Source organism: Topomyia yanbarensis, chromosome 3, assembly GCF_030247195.1.
Source record: "Topomyia yanbarensis strain Yona2022 chromosome 3, ASM3024719v1, whole genome shotgun sequence".
In the NCBI taxonomy this organism is placed as follows: domain Eukaryota; kingdom Metazoa; phylum Arthropoda; class Insecta; order Diptera; family Culicidae; genus Topomyia; species Topomyia yanbarensis.
Genome location: NC_080672.1, coordinates 415,664,761 through 415,686,304, shown reverse-complemented (window position 1 = coordinate 415,686,304; position 21,544 = coordinate 415,664,761). Strand labels below are relative to the sequence as shown.

General features: G+C 44.4%; 2 protein-coding genes across 9 annotated transcripts in view; one reads left to right on the top strand and one right to left on the bottom strand.

Annotated features, from left to right (window-relative positions):
* Positions 1-21,544, top strand: part of LOC131690174 (titin) — a 413,707-nt gene that overhangs the window by 230,499 nt on the left and 161,664 nt on the right. The gene's annotated exons all lie outside the window — the stretch shown is intronic.
* Positions 11,281-12,573, bottom strand: LOC131690175 (uncharacterized). The gene is made up of 2 exons (XM_058975747.1): positions 11,388-12,573; positions 11,281-11,327 (listed from the first exon to the last, which is right to left on the bottom strand). Exon 1 carries the CDS (start codon positions 12,433-12,435, stop codon positions 11,443-11,445), a length of 993 nt encoding a protein of 330 aa, XP_058831730.1. The 5' UTR covers positions 12,436-12,573; the 3' UTR covers positions 11,281-11,327; positions 11,388-11,442.

Below are 21,544 nucleotides of genomic sequence, written 5' to 3'. Positions count from 1 at the left end.
TATTCGACGATACGCTGGTGATTTTCGGTATGCTACGAATGTGCTGTGACTGCGATGGATCTCTACGCTGCTTTAATCGTCAAGTCGAGCTGGTCATGCTCGCCAACGACTCCGGCGTGGACATCAAGAGGATGAATTGACCACTTCTTCCTCCGCCGCAGGCTAGACGTAGTTGTACCTCGAATAAACCAAGCGTGATGTGTGGTTTTAGAACGGATTCTTCACATAGGACAGTACAAACTCGAACATAATGCAAGCATGCAACATCAAAAAACATGGACCATCACCGAAACAAAACAGATTACCTCCGAATGTGGGGAATCAAACAAGGATACTCATTTAGCTTGAGTGCGGGTTGTCTAGCATTCCGGGAGATGACCGAAACCTGACGTTGCGACTGAGAAAGAAAATTCTGATAAGCTTTTTGAAAATAAAAAACCTGTTTTAATCCACCTATAGGTGCAATTGTGCCTTTCTCATTTCTCCAAACTATGATTTAATAACTGGTTCGTACAATATAACATTATGGAAATGTCTTTCATTCTTATTACACTTGGTAAGTATATATAAGAGCACCTTTTTGCATTCATCGAGGTATCGGTTTGAATCGGAGTTTTCTATGTGATCGCACTCCACAACCCGTAACTCCGGAGCTGGAAGTCGGATGGAGATGGAATTTAATATCAGTTTCCGGGGACGCAACACCTTTCATTTGAGACTAAGTTGATCAAATCGTTCTAGCCATTTTCGAAAAACCAATATAACCGTTATTCTGAATTTGGATGCTTCCGGATCCGTCGATGGTGGCCAGTGTGGCCAAAGAGACTTTGAATGACTGTTGGTGACCTAGATCTACAAATTCAACAGTTGTGTTTATATTTTGGAAAAAAAATCACCTCACCAATTAATCGCAGAATTCGTTAGAATCGGGATTTGCTGCGTGATCGTACGTATCACCCTGTAATTCAGGAACCAGAACTCGGATCCACACAAAATTCAACAGCAGCTGATGGACCTTTCATTTAAAATCAAGTTTGTCAAAATCGGTTCAGAAAATTCCGAGAAACCGATGTGGACAAATCAACAAATTTTGTTTTGTAACCATACTCTTCAACTCGTAATCCGGAACAAGATGTCGGTTGAAAATGAAATTCAATAGCAACCTATGGGAATATTATACCTTTCATTTGAATCTTAGTTTGTAAAAATCGGTTCAGCCATCTCCAAGAAACCGATGTGGACATTTTGTTAACAAATCCGCACATACACACATACATACATACATACATACATACATATATACATACATACATACATACATACATACATACATATATACATACATACATACATACACATATACATACACACATACATACACACAGATATTTTGCGATCTCGGCGAACTGAGTCGAATGTTATATGAGACTCGGCCCTCCGGGCCTCGGTTAGAAAATCGGGTTTTGAAGCAATTGCATAACCTTTCTATATGAGAAAGGCAAAAGAATAATATTTAATTAGCTTAATAAGCATGAGTTCAATGTTATCTTCATGTGATTATAATTTGGAAAGGTTGGTGGAATGGGTTTGAACGTGTAGGGAATGGGGGGTTAGTAGAGTGGGAGTGGAGGATGCGTCAGAAATCCTTCATCTTATTTCGGTATACGGGATGGATGAAGGAAATGCGGGCGTGAGGGTGGTCCAAGGGGAGGGGAGTGATGAAGGAGGTAGGTGTAAGGGCAAAAAGGGGAGGGGGGCGGCGACGCAATACTCAACTGCATATTTTGCCTTCCATTTGAGACTTGGTTTGAGAAAATCGGTTCAGTCATTACCGAAGAACCGATTTGACTTTAATTGTGGAATATGCCCGCAATTCCGGACTTCCGGAATCGTCGGCAGTGGACAATATATTCAAAGAATGTTTGATTGGCAATCAGTGATCTAGATCTGCGATTAGAAGTTATTTGGTGACCATTTCAATAGTTTTTAGCCTCTGAGGTATTACGATTGTACCGATTTATATGGGAAATTCCAGTGTATCCTTACTAACACCGCTGTAACTCCGGAAGCAAGAGTCAGAACCGAATGAAATTCAGCAGCAGTCAATGGCATTACTGTATCTTTCATTTGAAATCAAGTTTGTAAAAATCGGTAGAGAATTCGTTGGGGAATGGGTGTGATATTAGCTTAGGAACTTGGCGAGTTCCCCGGGGGCGTCATGAACCGTCATAGGTGGCCAATGTGGTCAAAGCTGCTTTAATTGATCATTAGTGATCCAGACCCGCAAACTAGAGTAATGTTACATCAATTTTAATATGTTTTACATCATTTGAACATCATGGTGGTACCAGTTTATATGGGAATTTGCTGTGTGACCGCACTCTTCAACCCGTAACTCCGGAACCGGAAATCGGATCAACTAAAAATTCAATAGCAGCTTATGGGAGCGTTATACCTTTCAGATGAAACTAAGTTTGCGAAAATCGGTTCAGCCATCTCTGAGAAAATTGTGTGAGTTTAAATGACACACACACACATACACACACACATACACACACACATACATACACACACACAGACATTTGCTGATCTCGACGAACTGAATCGAATGGTGTATGACACTCGGCCCTCCGGGCCTCCGTTAAAAAGTCGGTTTTCAGAGCAATTGCAATACCTTTCTATTGAGAAAGGCAAAACATACATAACTTAACTGGTGGTTGCGGAGATCCTCTGGATCTCCGCAACTGGAGACATCTAGGTCTCTTCGGGTGTTGAGTTGGAGTTGTCACGGATGGGTAGCACGCAGATTTTGGAAATCCCTCTTCGGTAGCTACCATCCTTCGTTTGTACTGTTGCGACACGAATGTTTCCATCCGGTCCAGGATGAATTTCCGTTATGCGCCCCAACTGCCATTTCAGTGGGGGCTGATTTTCGTCTTTCAGGACAACCATGGTCCCAATCGCTAAATTTTCCTTCCGTCGCATCCATCTGGTTCTGTTTTGCAGATCAGACAGATATTGTTCCGACCATCTTTTCCACAATTGCTGAAGAAACTGCTGATTTCGTTGCCATGCTGCTAGTCGACCTTCAGGAATACTGTCCAGGTTTGGTTCTGGTATTGCCGTTAGTGGCCGATGAATCAGAAAGTGTCCTGGAGTTAACGCTTCGAAATCTGCTGGATCGTTGCTAACAGGTGTAAGCGGACGAGAGTTTAAAATCGCTTCGATTTGTACTAGTACTGTAAGCATTTCGTCGTGAATCAAACTTCGTGTTCCGATAGTGCGTTTGAATAGGGTTTTGAACGACTTCACTGCTGACTCCCATAGTCCGCCAAAGTTCGGCGATCGTACTGGTATGAATTTGAAGTCTATTTTGTCCTCTGACGCTTCCCTTATCGCCTGTTCTTGAAACTGCTGATTGTTGAACAATTTACGAAGTTCGTCAAGCTCCCGTTTTGTGCCGACGAAATTTCGAGCATTGTCGCACATGATGAGTTCCGGCTTGCCTCGCCGGGATGAAAAACGTTTCAGTGTGGCCAAGAAGGCCTGGATTGTCAAATCTGCTGCTAATTCCAGGTGCACTGCTTTGGTGACCAGGCAAACGTAGATGGCTACAAAGCACTTCACTGGGCGATTTTTGCGATACGGGTAGCCTACTAAAAACGGTCCACAGTAGTCAACTCCAACACGACGAAACGGTAAGCAGGGTGTGACTCTTTCTGGCGGTAGATCCGCCATCAGTTGATCCTGGACTCTCGGTTTCACCCGAAAGCATGCGACGCACTTATGGATTACGCTTCTTGCTAAATCACGGGCGAATGTCGGCCAGAATCGTTCTCGAACTGCCGATATCAGTAACTGTTGACCCGCGTGGAACAGCTTCTGATGATAGTACTCCATTACGATCCTTGCTAGAGGGTGACGACGATCCAAAATGAACGGATGCTTTCGACTGTTAGACAGATGTGCGTGCCGTAGCCGGCCGCCAACGCAGAGTATGCCTTCAATTAGCTGAGGATCGAGCGAAAGGATCGATGAATTACGTAGTGGACGATTGTTGGTCAAATCCGCCAACTCTTGTGGGAAACATTCTCGCTGAGACAGAGAGACAAGTGTCCGTACAGCGCCGTCGAGTTCCTTGACGGTTAAACTTCCTAGGTTTCGGCAATTCCGATTTGCAGCTTGAGCGTTGAAACGGAACCGACAAATGTATGCTGTGAGTCGCACCAATCCAGTGTAAGTTGATCGCAGGTTAAACAGCTCACTGGGAGAAACGGATTTCAGAACTGCGACAACGGCTCCTTTTTCCTCTAGTACTGATCTGTCAATGCTGTCTTCGCAAACTTGCAGTGTTCCCGGCCAGTTATCTTGCTCCAGAAGCAGCCAGTGAGGTCCACCAAACCATAGCGATTGGTACTGCAGCTGCGCAGGCGTCATGCCGAGAGAAACTATATCGGCTGGGTTTTCAACTCCTGATACGTGATTCCAGATGCTGCCTTTCGTTATATGCTGGATTTCCGAAACTCGGTTCGCAACGAATTCTTTCCATCGCGACGGTGATGATGCTAACCAGCACTTAACAATCATCGAATCTGTCCAAAAGAAAGCTATGGCCTTGATGTGTGTGCTACTGACCACCCTTTCGTAGAGGTGGGAAAGGAGTAAAGCTGAAGAAAGCTCCAAGCGCGGAATCGTTTGGCGTTGCTTCTTCTTTTTCAGGTTCTCAAGAGGGGCGACACGGGACTTCGATGCCAGTAGGTGTACAGCAACTGACCCGCTATTGGAGATACTTCTCACGTAGACGCAGGCCCCATATGCCTTCTCAGAGGCATCACAGAACCCATGGAGCTGTATGTCGATGGTATCGGATCTGATTTCAACCCAGCGAGGTACAGACAATCCCTCAAGGCCAGTCAAGTTTAGACGATATTCATGCCAGCGATCCTGCATGCCTTCGGCAAGTGGTTCATCCCAACCACAGTCAAGTTTCCACAATTCTTGAATGAACATCTTGGCCTGTATGATCACGGGCCCTACCAGTCCGAGTGGATCGAAAAGTCGAGAGACATCCGACAGAACGGTGCGTTTGGTGATGACCGCCGATGAGTTCCACTGCGGGGTGCTGAATTGGAATCGATCTGTACTGGGTTCCCACAGTAAACCTAGCGTTTTAACGGTGGATGTTGGGGAATCAAGCTGGAGAATAGTGCGATCATCTCTCAGATGTTCTGGTACCTCTAACAGAATCTCCCTGCAGTTGGAGTTCCACCTTCGTAACGAGAATCCCGCTGATTCCATTAGGCTGATCATCTCGTTGACAAACATTCTACCTTCCTCAGGTTCGTCCACTCCGGACAACATATCGTCTACATAAAAATCCTGCCGGACCACCTTCGCAGCAATAGGGTGTGTCTGTTGACCATCTTCTGCTAATGTCTGCAAACATTTTGTCGCCAAATACGGCGCGGAAGCCGTGCCATACGTGACCATAGTCAATTGGAAGATTTTGATGGGTTCTGCTGATGAATCTCGCCATAGAATCCTTTGCAGAGGCTGATCGGCAGGCTGAACTTGCACCATGCGGTACATTTTTGCGATGTCCGCGACTAGTGCGTGACGATGTAGACGGAATCTGAGAATAACATCCAACAAATCGTCTTGTACGACAGAACCGACCATTAGAGCATCGTTCAGAGAGTACCCTGCGCTAGTTCGACATGAAGCGTCAAACACTACGCGCAGCTTCGTAGTCGTGCTATCAGGTTTCAAAACAGCGTGATGTGGCAGGTGGTAAACGGTGTCTGAAGTATCTTCGACGACTTCGCTCATATGACCAAGAGCTTGATACTCGTGTATAAATTCACTGTACTGCGCTTTCAATTCCGGATTCGCTGCCAGACGTCGCTCTAAACTCATAAACCGCTTAACAGCTGTACCTTTAGAATCACCGAGCTGCTTGATGATCGATTGCTTTTTTGGAAGTGTGACTACGAATCTTCCCGTCTCATCTCTGAATGTAGTCTCGCTGAAGATTTTCTCGCACGCCGACTCTTCCGTGGAATTCGTGCTGGTTGTTCGACAAGTTTCTAACTCCCAAAACTTGGCTAATTGATCTTGAATATCGGCTGTTGAACAAACGTTGGTCGTCGAAATTGCACCGCTAGATGATGAACTGGGAACGCGACCGGAAACTATCCAGCCAAAAACAGTTTTCTGCAGAGTAGGCCCGTCTTCAGTTGCTTTGTATCTACCCTCTTCAAACAGGTCGACGTAATACTCCGCCCCGATAATCATGTCAATCGGACCGGATTCATAAAACCAGGGATCGGCAAGAGCTGCTGCTTCTGGTAGACACAACTGCGATGGATTGAAGCTTGCTGTCGGTAACGCCAATGTTAGCTTCGGCAAAACATGGAAACACATCTCCTCGGCATACGACGAAATCTCACTAGACCGTGCAGCAACTGCTGCACTGACGGATCTTGTTGACGCTACACTCGACGAACCAATGCCCTGAATGCACAAAAATGCTGGCGATTCACGGAACTTAAGCTTATTTGAAAAACTAGCCGTCATCAGGCAATGCTGCGAGCAAGAATCTAGCAAGGCTCGCGCAAGCAACGAATTGCCGTGACGGTCCATAACGGTCGCAAGCGCCGTCGAGAGAACAATATTGTGTGTAGGTGCGTTGGGGAGTGCTATGCATGTTTGGCTAGTGGAGGCTGTGTTGGTGTTGGACGGTGGTGTTGTTGTGTTATGCGAGTTGGCGGTGTTCGTCTGTCCATTGGTCGGATAAGTGTGTATTTGTTGGTTCGGACTGTGTTGTTTGGTTTGTGGCTGTCATGGCTGCTGGGGTACTGTCTGAGGTCTTGACTGCGGAAGTGAAACGGAGGATCCTGCCTGCGGTGTTTCAGTATGCAGCATTGAGTGGTGACGCTGATGACAGTGATGACAGACTTCTCTCTCGCAGGTTCTTGCAACGTGTCCTGGACGCAGACAGTTGCGACAAAGCTACCTTCTGGGAACGTGGATCGCTGTTCATCTTGGATGGGATGGAAATGGACTGCAGAACGGAGCACTGACTACGCAGAAATCCCATCAAATCTCGATAATTTGGGACATCCTTGGAATTATGATGAGACTCCCATTGTCGAAGTGTCGAGGAATCCAACCTCGTGCATACCATATAGGCAAGAATCGTGCTCCAGTTCTCTGTAGACTCACCAATTTTCTCTAACATCTGCAAGTTTTTCTCAAACTGGTCGATCAGTTGACTAAGTCCGTCGTAACTCTCCTTCTTTAGTGGCTCGATGAAAAAGAGAGCATCTAAGTACGCCTTCACAAGCAGCTTTTTATTCTCGTACCGTTCTTGCAACGCCTTCCAAGCCACATCATAGTTTGCAGCAGAAATCTCGACCGAGTTAATTTCCTGGAGCGCTTCACCAGAAAGTGACGCCCTCAGGTATGTGAATTTATCGATTTCGTACAGCTGCGCGCTTTGGTCGATGAGACTACGAAAAGTGTCACGGAATGTCACCCACTCATGAATTCGCCCACCGAAACTTGGAAGTCGTATCTCTGGAAGTTTTACTCGGGAGATAGACGTAGACGTCCGATGCGCCGATGAATCGGAGTCGTTGTGGCTGGTATGCAACGGGTCCTTGCACAACTGCAGCTCTAGTAGCTCAGCCTTCAGGGTACAAAAACGATCGTCGAAGTCGTGCATTGCCTGGTAGTTTGTCTCTTCGAGGTGGTGCAATGCTTCCTCTTTCGTTGCAGGTTCAGCACCAGCCTGCTTCTTCTCCTCTTCTTCTTCCTGCAGAAGCTCCAGTTTGAAACGATTCTTTTCTCTATCACTCTTCCTTCTTCTACCTACCACTACCGTACCGACTTTGCATGGTACTCTCAGGGCAACAGGGGAACGATCAATAAAATAGCACTTACCCGAATCTCAAAAGTTTGACAATTTCTTTATAGTGATGAATACGTAAACTCAATATGTTGAAAATATTATTCTAAATTTATTATATAAAAAAAACACTTCATGTGGAAAAAGGAATCACTTAATCTCTATATTATATTTATTAAATTTGCGCAAAAATTGAATTAGCAGTATGGAAATATTAAAAAAATAAAGAATATCGTTGGCATGCTTGAACGTTGCGGCCGTCGGACGGTTGGGCGCCTTCGACGAAGCTGCAGAACGAGTGCTGTCATCCGCACCCGGTCTCGGCGCGCAGAGTTCTCCGAGCAAGCAAGATGACGAAAGAGACGTACCTTTATGAGTGACCACTATTCCCGTCACTATGGCTGTTCCACTGGCCGGAAAGGAGACCACGCGGTGACGTTGAACGAATTTACAGATGCTGTCTCCGTCGATATTAATAGCACCCGTCCAGGGGGTGTCCACGAGTCACTTTTCACAGTAGGGTCCACCTTTCTCGTAGTGGTCGGAACGGGCACCGTATGTTGATGGACGGTCTTGAGATTTTACGACGCGTAACACTAGATTTTTTTTTACACGTGCTCTTTTAAGAGTGGTTTTCGTTGGCGAAGTGGAAGCCGTTAAAACGTTCATCGGGCACTCGCACTAAAAGTAGATCTCTAACGAGATTGCCTACTTGGGCACTTTTCCGATCTACCTTTGGCGACACTGGGACCTTAGTCCACCACTCTGCGGCTTTCCACTTCTTCACTACAATAGCCCGAACGTAACTTTTTGATCCTCTGATCAAGCGCGTCGTACTAACCACGTTCCGAACCGTACTAGTGTCTAAATTATACAAGAGACCCCTCTGGCTTATTGTGACGGCTTTTATAGTCTTGCCCGGAGTCCTCTCAGCGCCCGGATACCATGGTGCCACTGTTGCTCCCAGCAGCGCTAAAATTGCCACTGCTGCCACCACTAAAGGCATCTCCGAGTGTCGACGACGAATCAGACGTTTTGGGTTCAATATGACCGTTAGTAACCTATCTGATGGGTGTTAGAATTAATAGGGAGTGACCAAGTGCGCTTCATATTAGTAACTATTACTTATTCTAGGGGGTTAGTAATATAAATTATACAATTTCAAAAATTATCGTTGAGTTGCCCTGTATGATTCTTTCTGGTTGGGTCACTCCCTCCACACCACTACCTGCTGACCCAACCCCATCTCGCTACCAATGCTCGCCCTCCCTAGGTGCTCACACTGTATCAGGAGCAATTGGACACGAGCCTTAATAACGAGCTGCGACGTTTCTCGCAGTATATTGAGTAAGCATGTAGGGTGTTTCTCTGATCTACAAGTTTATTTGGTGGTGTACATTTTTGATATTCCTTTTGAGAAACGGATTGGAACACGTGGGTTACAAGTTTGGCACGCACCGTATAATATTCTGCACCAACTTGCTCTAGCACGTTCAATCGCACACTTAACCGTTGTGTGTCCGACGCGGTACCCGGGTACCTTTTCAAGTTTCAATTAATTAAATTCCTATGTTTTATCCATAGCTGGAAATTGAAATTTTGCGACATCTTAGAACTTCATTAAGATAAGTTTTTGGATTAATAATATTGTTGATATAGTAAGGGTGGGAGTGAGGAGGGGCTCCTGAATTTTTTTACTACGTAACAGGCCGACGTGGGTACCCGGGTACCCACAAAACTAAAATGCCCATAACTAAAGTAATATCCAACTGATTTCGATACGTTTGGTCGTTTTGGATTGAGGAACTCATCCACTTTTGGACTTGGTAAGAATGAATCGGGTTACTTCATTCGGTTCCCGGAAATCCGGGTTTCCGGAAGCAGGTTCCAGTGCTGGGATACTATTTGCGAACTTCAATGGAATACTAGCAATATGGGTATCAAAATTCTTGGAATTGCATCAGTAGGCTGTATCTCGTGGTTTTGGAACCATTTGGTGATTTAACCCAGGAACGGACATTCCGGAGCAGGTTCCCCTGGGGCCGTGAGTGGCCATTCCATTCCAATTCCATTTTTCAAATTGCCATAGGGTCCCGTAACAATAAAAATAGACTTCCGAGACAATTTGAAGAGTTTTGATACTCATATTGCTAGGACATTATTAAAATTTACAAATCATATCTGTTGATGACACTCCGCACTGGTTCACTTTTCGTCGATTTTGTAGATAGAAACTCGCGTGTGACTTTAAACTACGAACTTTATTGAACGGAACCTGCTTTATTAATATTTTGCATGCACTGGTTTTATTGTACTTGACTCGTTGATAATGTGGTAACGACTAAAATGTACATCCTATATCCCGTACTACCTAGCCTACGATCAGTGATCGGTGATAACGAGAGCAAGAGAGGATCGAGAGAATGATAAGCCGAAGCTATATTCACCACAGCACTCTGCGCTTGGTCTTCTGTGGCTGCTAGGTATCGCCTTAGTAGCTTTTAGATGATCATGTCGCGTCCCTAAACTACTCTTCTCTTCGTTGCTCCAACATCACCGGCCGCCTTGAAATGACCAGCAATTTCAACTTAACTATTTAGTACAATAATAATTTGTCTTATGATCTAACAATGAGTGATTTTTGTATATCTAATTCTGCACAGTTCATACATAAATTCTAACGCTGTAGGTATTGTACCGCCTTGAATACGTGAACGTTGAGAACACGATCTTATCCGCAAAAATTTCATTTGAATGATGACGAGTTGGCGTTTGAACGATGACGATTAGACTGATATTTACTTCCTTCTTTGATGCTCAAATCATATTGGAACCTGTTGATGGTGGACTGTATGTGTAGTTGATGTTCTCATGAGACGATTCAGCTCAAGCCTCGGATGAGGCACCCAACGGACCATATCTCTGGAATCAGATGAAAGGCGATTTTTTACTCAATAAGAAAATGAAACAAAACGACTTCCCTGAAGCGGTGGCTATGCGCCACCGCAGGCGCGCATTGCGCCGCTGACGTTGCGTTCAGCATATCCCATGCGAACGTTACACTAGGGTGATTCTGATGACAATAGATGGCCTCGTACTGCTTGTTCGTCCAATAGTTCTGAAGGTTTCTGAATAGCGTCTCCCGTTCGTCTCGTTCTTGAAGTGGTCCTATCAATAAATGAAAGTGTTGCTTTCTCAAGGTATAGCGAATGATATCGTTACGTAACTGCGCGTGGAGGTTCCTCAACCTCCACTGGAAACTAGTCGCCTTGTATATATAATAATTTAACGGCAACTCTGGATTTGAATTCGACCAAAACGCGTGACAATGTTTCTGGTCTTCTTTGGTGCGATGAGTGTATGTGTGGACGGCATATTTGATGCGACGGTCAGCGACCGTCGACGGATGCGGACGAAGCTATGGGAGATGGACATTCCTTTAACTTTTTGGTAGAACATTTAACAAAAATTACTTAACTGGAGTGCGGAGACCGGGTGGCCTCCGCGGGCGCGTTGCGCCTTCCTTGAAAGGACTATTGCGTCCTTTGATTGTTAGCAGTTAGTGATTCGTTGTCCTGTATTGGCAAGACACAAATTTTCGAAATGGCCCTTGTGAACAGTCCGTCCTTGGTTTTGACTACCACAACTCGAACCTTTCCATCGTCTCCAGTATGTGCGTTGACAATTCGTCCAAGGGACCATCGCAGTGGTGGTTGGTTATCGTCCTTTACCAAGACCATCATCCCTTCGGTAAGATTGTTTTGCTGTGTGGTCCATTTTGTGCGATTTTGTAAATTTGATAAGTACGATGTGGACCACTTTTTCCAAATGGTTTGCAGGTATCTCTGGACTCTTTGCCATCTCGACAAGGTATTTTCTCGCAGAGCTTCCAACGAAGGCTCTAGTATAGCTGACATCGGACGATGAACAAGGAAGTGTCCCGGGGTGAGTACCTCCAAATCCGTGGGGTCGTTGCTAACAGGGGTCAATGGACGACTGTTTAGACATGCTTCGATCTGAGTTAGTAATGTATAGAACTCGTCCGGTGTAACAATATCAGTCCCGAGTGTTCGCTTCAGATGATATTTCATGGACTTAACCGCTGCTTCCCATAGGCCTCCGAAGTTGGGAGACCGGGGTGGAATAAACTTGAAGTTGATACCTTCACTCGCTGCAGCTTGGGGAATCGAATTCGTGAATGCCTGTGAGTTGAATAATCGACGGAGTTGATCCAATTCTCTTTTTGCTCCCACAAAATATCTGGCGTTGTCACACATTACGATCTCTGGTCGTCCTCGTCGAGCAACTAAACGGCGAAGAGCTGCTATGAAGCCATCTGTTGTTTGGTCGGATACCATCTCAAGATGAATAGCCTTAGTGACTAGACAAATAAAGATTACCACGTAGCAAATTCGAACATCAGTCTTGCGGTGTGGAAAGCGAATTTTGAAGGGACCACAATAGTCCACGCCTACTCGGGTAAATGGAGGGGCCGGACATACTCGTTCTGGTGGCAAGTCGCCCATGACTTGTTCTTGAAGCCTTGGCCGTGTGCGGAAACAGCGCACGCAGTTTCGTACCACCTTTCTGCATAAACTCCTCAAATGAAGAGGCCAAAACCGTTCTCGTATGCTGGCAATCAAAAGTTGTTGACCAGCGTGTAGATATATAAGATGATAGTGATTAGCAATCAGAAGAGTAAGTGGATGACGACTATCCAAAATCATTGGATGTTTTCTGCTAGGGGAAACGAGTGCGTTTTCCAGCCGTCCACCTACGACGACTATTCCTGCCGTCAATTTTGGACGAAGCGAAATTAGACGAGATGATGAGTTAACTTCGCCTTTTAACGAGAGCTGCGTAATCTCTTCTCCAAAGCTTTCCTTCTGTGCAAGTTTTACGAGTTGCAACAAGGTTTCCTCTCGTTCTTGGAATGACAAGTATCCTGTTTTCCTATTATCGAAGTTTCTACAGTTAAAAGCAAATCTTCGGCACAGAGCTGCAATTCGAATTAGCGCTGTTAATGTTGATCGTAGCTTGAAGATTTCATTTGGTTGATGATGTTGAACTGGCGTAGCGACAACGGGCTTCTCCTCCAGTAGCGTTTGATCAACCTCTCTGGCGTCTGTTAGTGCTGTCATGGGCCACACACTTCTTGGCCGGAGTAACCATTCAGGCCCATCCCACCATACACGATATTCTGCTAGCTGATCGGGTGTCATTCCGCGTGATATGACGTCTGCGGGATTTTCGGATCCGGCAATGTGGTTCCAAACACCAGATCGAGTCAAATGTTGGATCTCCGACACTCTGTTCGCCACAAACGCTTGCCACCGGGATGGCGACGAGGCTAACCAGCATTTGACAATGGTAGAGTCTGTCCAAAAGAACGGTTGAGCTGAGATGCCAAAACTGTTGACCACCTTTTCATATAGATGACTTAGAACAAGGGCAGATGACAGCTCCAAACGCGGAATAGTCATCTTCTTTTTTGTGCGTTGAACATCGTCAAGTGGAGCAACTCTGGACTTTGCGGTGATTAGCCTGACCGATACAAGACCACCGTACGTCGTGCATCGAAGATAGATGCATGCTCCGTACGCCTTTTCTGATGCGTCACAAAACCCATGAATTTCTGCTGAAACCGTATCATTGCCAAAAGCGAGCCAACGAGGTACCTTGAGGGTGGAAAGTCCAGTCAAGTTGCGTCGAAATTCCAGCCACCAGTGCTGAAGTTCCTCGCTGAGTGTTTCTGTCCAGGAACATTTCTGTTTCCAGAGATCCTGGAGAAATATCTTGGCTTGGACTACTACTGGCCCTACCAGTCCGAGAGGATCGAAAAGGCGGGCAAAATCGGACAAAATGATGCGCTTGTTGATCTCAGTAGAATCGTTCCACTGAGGCACAGTGAATCGAAAATAGTCCGAGCTGGGTTCCCACGAAAGCCCTAGGGTTTTAATAGTCGATTTCGAGGAGTCCAGTTCCAGGGACGTACGATCGTCCTTAAGAATTTCAGGAATGGCTGCCAATATTTCAGAGTTGTTCGAACTCCATTTTCTGAGAGTGAATCCCGCAGGATCCAGTAGTTCATTCATTTCACCGTATATTTTGATGCCATCTTCTACGCTATCTGCTCCAGACAGCATATCGTCAACATAGAAGTCCTTCAGCAAAATCTTCGAAGCTGTCGGATGTAATTCAGCTCCGTTTTCTGCTAGGCGCTGGAGGCACTTGGTGGCCAGATATGGTGCCGATGATGTCCCGTAGGTGACGGTCGTGAGTTCGAATGTCCGAATTGGCTCAGATGGGGAGTCTCTCCACAATATCCTTTGGAATTGATGATCATTCGAAGCGATGTTGACCATCCTATACATTTTGGCTATGTCAGCCACGATGGCAAACTTGTGGATACGGAAACGGATTACCGTGGAAAGCAGGTCTTCTTGAACCACTGGTCCTACCATTAAGGCATCATTGAGAGACACGCCTGACATTGTGGAACAGGATGCGTCAAAGACTACACGAAGTTTGGTAGTACTGCTGTCAGGTCGTACAACAGCATGATGTGGCATGTAGTATGGAAAGGGTGATGACTCTACTTCATTTGGCTGTACTTGAACTTCACGCATGTGTTTTAGATCCAAATATTCATGGATGAATTCACTGTAAGTTTGTTTTAAAGTAGGGTTAGCGTTCAATCGTCGTTCTAGAGACACGAATCTTCGAAGCGCAATTGAACGGGACTCTCCAAGACGGTCGATTAGATATTGCTTTTTCGGAAGGGTTACGACGAATCTTCCCGAAGTGTCTCTCGTTGTCATTTCATCGTACATCTTTTCACAAAGGGTTTCCTCTACTGACATTGTGCCCTTTGTCCGACACGATTCCAAATCCCAAAATCGCGTGAGTAAGTCATCCAACCTCTCCTCAGAGCAGGAAACAACGGCCATGGTGGAATCAAAGCGGCGACCCTTGGAGACACTTCCCGACACAACCCAGCCTAGTTGTGTATTTTGCAGAATTGGTCCTTCCTCGTCTAGCTTGTGCTGCCCTTCGATTAGAAGATCGTAGAAAATCTCCGCTCCAATGATGATGTCTATCGTGCTCGGATTGAAGAATTCTGGATCTGCTAACACGATCCCGCTGGGGAATTTCCATTTGCTGACGTCGAGTTTTCTTGTTGGGAGATCCGCAGTTACCTTTGTCAATACAAAGAACTGCAATGGAATGGTGTAATGAGACACACGAGAACGAATCCAAGCGGTTACTGATTGCTTGGAACAGGTGCTAGCTTGACCAATGCCCTTGATAGGCAAGCATTCGCGACGACGTTGAAAATTGAGATTCTGAACAAGGTTTTCAGACATAAAACAAAGTTGTGATCCAGAATCTAGCAAAGCTCGAGCAACGGTGGTATTTCCACGACCGTCGCTGATGTTGATGAGAGCAGTCGACAAGAGAACTGTATTTGGAACTGTTTGCATATTGGACGAGAGGACTGTAGTATGGCTAGTGGAAGGGTAGTCTGTGGTGCTCGACGTTTGTGGTTGAGTGTTACTCGCTGCTGAATTTGTTTTTCGAGCAGGTTGCTGAGTAGATGCTAACGAGCCTTGAATCTGAGGGTTTTCTTGACTCTGCTGTGGTAGCGGGTTGGGCGTTTGAATCTTCTTTACCGTTTGCGGTTGTTGATTCTGATTTGATTTTGACTGTGTGTTTGAGGGGTTGCCTGAGTGCAGGAGGGTGTGATGGCTTCTCCCACATGTGTGACACGACCCTTTTGAGCAAAATCTGGCTATGTGTCCCGGTGATAAACAATTAAGACAAAGCGACTTACGTTTCGCTTCATCTACTCGATCGGTCACTTTCAGCCTTGTGAATTTGTTGCATTTGAATGCGGAATGCACCTGATCTTCACAGAAAGGACACGACGCAGATGGTTGAGCACCAATGTGACTCAGTGTGGGAAGACGAACTGGTTTTCTGGATTCTCCTTGATTTGATCTTCCGAGCCCAATGCTACGAAGTACCATGCACTGATCCTTAAGAAAATCGATGAGATTCCTGTATGTTGGAATTTCAGTGGAATTATGATGATTCTCCCAGCTCCGCAGAATGTTCGAATCGAGTCGCTGGCACACCATATGTTGCAAAATGGTACTCATTCCATCAGTGTCTTCCCCAATCTTCTGGAGCATCATGATATTGGTTTCGAATTCACCAACTACGCGATTAAGCTGTTCGTACGATTCTTTATCCATCGGCTTCACGGCGAATAAAGCATCTAAGTAAGACTTGGCGATGAGTTTCTTGTTTTCGTAGGTCCTTTGTAAACTGTTCCAAGCGATGGAATAATTTGCAGCTGTAAGTTCGATGGAAGAAATTTCTCTCAGTGCGTCGCCGGTTAAGGATGTCCGTAAGTACGTGAATTTATCGATTGTAGATAAATGCTCGTTGTCGTGGATCATGCTGACGAATGAGTCACGAAAGGTTATCCACTCGCGCAACTTACCACTGAATATCGGTAACTTGAGTTCAGGAAGTTTTACTCGAAGTTGTGATTCAGGAATCGATGACACTCGAGATTGTGTTGTCACGACATCGCGACTACTACCTGCTGGAACTGCTAACGTTAACAATAATTGCTTTAAAGAATAGTACTCATTTTCAAAATCTCTAATGACCTTTACATTATCCTGCTCTCGCCTTTCTGTAATTGAGATACGCAGCGATTTCCGTTCCTCCTCCGTTTCAACAGACTCCGCAAAGTCATCCTCCTCTTCGTCAGTCAGTACCTCAATACGCATCCTTACATCCAGAAACTTATCGTAAATCTGATCTAACTTAGCGATTCGCATTTCTAGTGAGCTTCGATCACGGTTTTCTCGGTAGTTGGTGATGAATAATTTAAAATTGTCTACCGAGCTCCGTAATGTACGCTCCTGCTTCAGCAGAATTCTTAGATCGTCCCTCGGCATTTTGGATGCGTTTAGTTTTTATCATTCACTCACTGCACCACCTCAACAGTACCAATAAGACTTATTTGACCTTGCTCGAAGTTAGCAACCAACCCAGTGATATAATAGAACTTACGACCCAAACTGCACTGTTCCAGCAGAAATTGGTTAAGCGATCCGAAAGTCTCGAAACATAACCCAAGGCTCAATTTATAATTTAGCAAAGACGACAAAGATTGAACATCACAATTTTATTGTAAATCATGCATGCAAAATGTATCTGCTCTCAACCACGAGGCATCAATTTATTATTTGCAATGGCGGCCTGACCATGCAATTCAGCACCGCACCATAGACATACCGTCTTTGTGTTACTTAGCCTTTTGTCCCTGTCCTCGATGGCGTCTTGTAAGAGCCGATTCTCGGCGGTTTCAGCGCAAATCGTCCTGGTCCAGCAGCAAAGTTTCCCGACGCTCCAGCAACAGCAACCTTCCGTCGCGGAATTCGACTGATTAATTGTCGCTTGCACCAAACAATGGTGACCCTTTGATGCAGCCCAGGTTTCTCCACGCGGTTTCTCGAATCCGGTCGTACCGGACCAAATGTTGATGACACTCCGCACTGGTTCACTTTTCGTCGATTTTGTAGATAGAAACTCGCGTGTGACTTTAAACTACGAACTTTATTGAACGGAACCTGCTTTATTAATATTTTGCATGCACTGGTTTTATTGTACTTGACTCGTTGATAATGTGGTAACGACTAAAATGTACATCCTATATCCCGTACTACCTAGCCTACGATCAGTGATCGGTGATAACGAGAGCAAGAGAGGATCGAGAGAATGATAAGCCGAAGCTATATTCACCACAGCACTCTGCGCTTGGTCTTCTGTGGCTGCTAGGTATCGCCTTAGTAGCTTTTAGATGATCATGTCGCGTCCCTAAACTACTCTTCTCTTCGTTGCTCCAACAATATCCTAGTACTGGAACATTACTCCGGAAAATCCGGATTACCAGAAACTAGATCCATTATTCCGGTTCTGTTGTACAGAATCAAAAAGTGGACAAGTTCCTGAATCCAAAACATCTAAAAGTGTCAAAATCGGTTAAAAGAAGCCATAGTTATGAGCATTTCAATTTGTGGGTACCCGGGTACCCTCGTTGGCCTGCTAAAGGTGTTTTTTTTGTTGGGCACATAAATGTTAATTGACGCGCATCCCGTTCATCGTCATAGTTCTGGATAAACTTGTCAATGAACGTTAAACTGTTCTGCAACTGTCGTTCACGCTTCAACAGTGCCTTCACTTCACGAGCCATTTTCAAATTTTACACCTCTCACTCACTGCACTGTAGAAATCAGGAACTATCACGCACTAATCACCTTCACTAGCACATCCGTTTCCGAAAATTCACCGATCGACTCGACGTTCCACGACCGCGACCTCGCGAGACAGAATACAGACTTATCAACCCAATTGACAGCAGCGAAAGATAATTGATCAGAGGAGCAAACGACAGCCAGTAATAACCAGCGAAATACCGAGACCAAATTTAATGGTGGACACGACTCATGCACTCGCCAAGAATAAAACTCGCATGCATTTGATAACTTTATTGAACCGTCACACGTTAGGTGGCCACATGCAACAAACCACCATACATACACTTTACTTCCCCGGTATTCTAGGTTGCGACCCAGTCCGCCGCCGTCCGCAATCGTCGCCGTCCAATTTTCCTCGTTGCTTCAGTGCCGATGGCGCCAGAAACCCGCTTCGCGATGGCGTCCACTCGCGCCGTCCAGCGTCGAAAATGGAGCACTTCCTATTGTTCTATTCACGGGCTTTCGATTGTTCCGCACTTGCCCGGCACTTAGTGTCACTTTTCAAAGGGACAACGTCCCGCCAAGTATCCGAAAACCGTCACCGTGATCCGGCTCGAAGGACCAAATGTTCGCGCGCACTGTTGGTTCTTCGGATACTTGGACTTAACACAAAACTGAAAATTCACTGCGCAAACAGAAACGCAAACTTGCGTAAAAAACGTGTATTTTCGTGGACTGTATATTTGATACTAAAATACTCTGACCTATATCTCATACTGAACAGCAAACCGGCGAACGATCGTGCCAAAAAGGCTTTGTCGGAGTTGTAGGGTGGTTGTCAAAATTAAGTTTCCCTAATTTTTCTTCTTGCTTCAAAAGGGGGGTCTAGCGTTAACCTCCTCTCAAATTTTAACCTACCTCAAAAATAGCTTATATATGGGTTATTCCGCGCTAAGTGACCTAAAAAAACAAAACTTGGAATCGACCTTCATGGATTGGAACTAGTTTTGAAGAAATTGTTCGTTTAGAGACAATATATAATAACCTAAATTGTTGTGTCGTTTAAACAGCCCCTCAGTTCATGGGAACACTCTTAACCGTTATGTGTCCGACGCGGCACCCGGATACCTTTTTAAGTTAGAAATACTGAAATTCCGATGTTTTATCCGTAGCTGGGAATTGAAACTTTGTGACATCTTAGAGCTTCACTAAGTCAAGCTTTTGGGATAATAATGTTTTTGATATAGTAAGAAGGGAGTGAGGAGGGGCTCCTGAATTTTTTACTATGTCACAGGCCGACGTGGATACCCGGGTACCCCCAAAACTGAAATGCCAATAACTAAGATGATTTCCAAACGATTTTGATGCTTTTGGGTGTTTTGGATTCAAGAACTCATCCACTTTTAGACTTGGTAAAAATGAATCGGGTTATTCCAACCGGTTCCCGGGAATCCGGATTTCCGGAAGCATGTTCCAGTGCTTGGATACTATTTGTGAATTTCAATGGAATACTAGCAATATGGGTATCAAAATTCTTGGCATAGCATCAGGTTGTATCTCGTGGTATTGGAACCATTTGGTGATTTCACCCCGAAACAGACATTCCGGAGCAGGCTCCCGTAAAGCCGTGAATGGCCATTCCATTCCAATTCCATTTTTCCAACTACCATAGGGTCCCGCAACAATAAATAACAGACTTCCGAGACAATTTGAAGAGTTTTGATACTCATTATGCTAGGGCATTATTTAAATTTACAAATCATACCCTAGAAGGAACATTACTCCGAAAAATCCGGATTACCAAGAACCAGATCCATTCGTCCGGTTCTATGTTACAGAATCCAAAACTGGACGAGTTCCTGAACCTAAAACATTTAAAAGTGTCAAAATCGGTTAAAGGAAGCCATAGTTATGAGCATTTTAATTTGTGGGTACCCTGGTACCCTCGTTGGCCTGTTATAGGTGTTTTTTTTTGTAGGACACATAACGGTTAATTTCAACAAATTATTTAAAAAAATGTTTTTCTTCGGATTATATCTCTGGTACTGTTTGCACTAGAATCAATCAGCGAGATATTTTTTTTTTAAGATTTGTTTAGGGATTCCAAAAAAAAAAAATGAAAAGTTTTTAATGCCAATATTGCTGTATATGCAACTGTTTAATTTTACACTAAAAGTACATTGTTCTCGTAATACATCGGTTACTGTAGACCACATAAAACGTCATTATACCTACATTTATCGGTTGGTTTCTGGCTATCTCTTGGGATAATGATGACATGCTTCTCAGGATTCTGTTTGGATACTTTTCAAGATTCTGATCGAAGTTTTCTCAGCATCCCAATGGAATCTATTTCAGAACTTCGATTCAATATTTATCCGTATTTCTACGGTTTTTTCTCTGTCTAGTGGAATCTTTCTCAAGATAGAATTCCGCTGAAGATTATGCTTTATTCCACATACTGATAGAATCATGGTCCTATTATCATTGGAATCCGGTGTAATGTTCTGATGAATATTCTGCTTTGAGTTCCAGTGGACTTTGACACAAACAATATTGCTCTTCTCCCATTATCCCTTACAATAAGTGATTCCTGCTCAGAATTCCAATAGCATCTTTAACCCGTCCGTGCCCTTCTGGTTGATTAACAACCATGTTTCTATATGACTATAACTTTTGGTTTACACAACGTCAATTAAGGCTAATAACTGCGACTAAGACATTTCATTTGAGCACTTGAGTTATAAATATTAGCATTACAATAGAAGTTATTACAATTAATCTGATTGGGTTCCGCTGAAGCAGTGCTGCCAGGGATAGTTTCTGTTAATGGCGAAAATGAAATTTTGGAATATTTTCTTAGCCTGGGAATATTATTAAAAACTATCCTAAAACTTTCTAACCTGGTAGTCCTTCGCTAGTGACAAGTATGAGTGGGACAGTTTGCGGAGACTACACGCGTAGTTATTACCGGACAATCCAGTATTGGTCAACTAAATGATGCTACAAGGACAAGGACAAGGATCTCTTTGCGCACTCTTCTAATTAGAATGACTAGACATGTTAGCTGTGATATGTGACAATTCACGTAAATTAAACTGGAGCCAAGAAACAGACGACCCCCAGTTTACTTACTAACTTTATTTTTTCTGGTATTCGAGTAATCGAATCAGTTACCTCGGAAAATCTAAGCCCTGGGTAATCGAGTTTGACTTGTATTGCAAAAGACACACCTTATTAAAAAGTTTATCTTAGAATTCTTGTACAAATAGCTATAAACAACTGATATATATCGTTAACTCGTTACCAATATGAATAATAAATGAAAACCAACTGAAAATACAAATCACACCCTGAA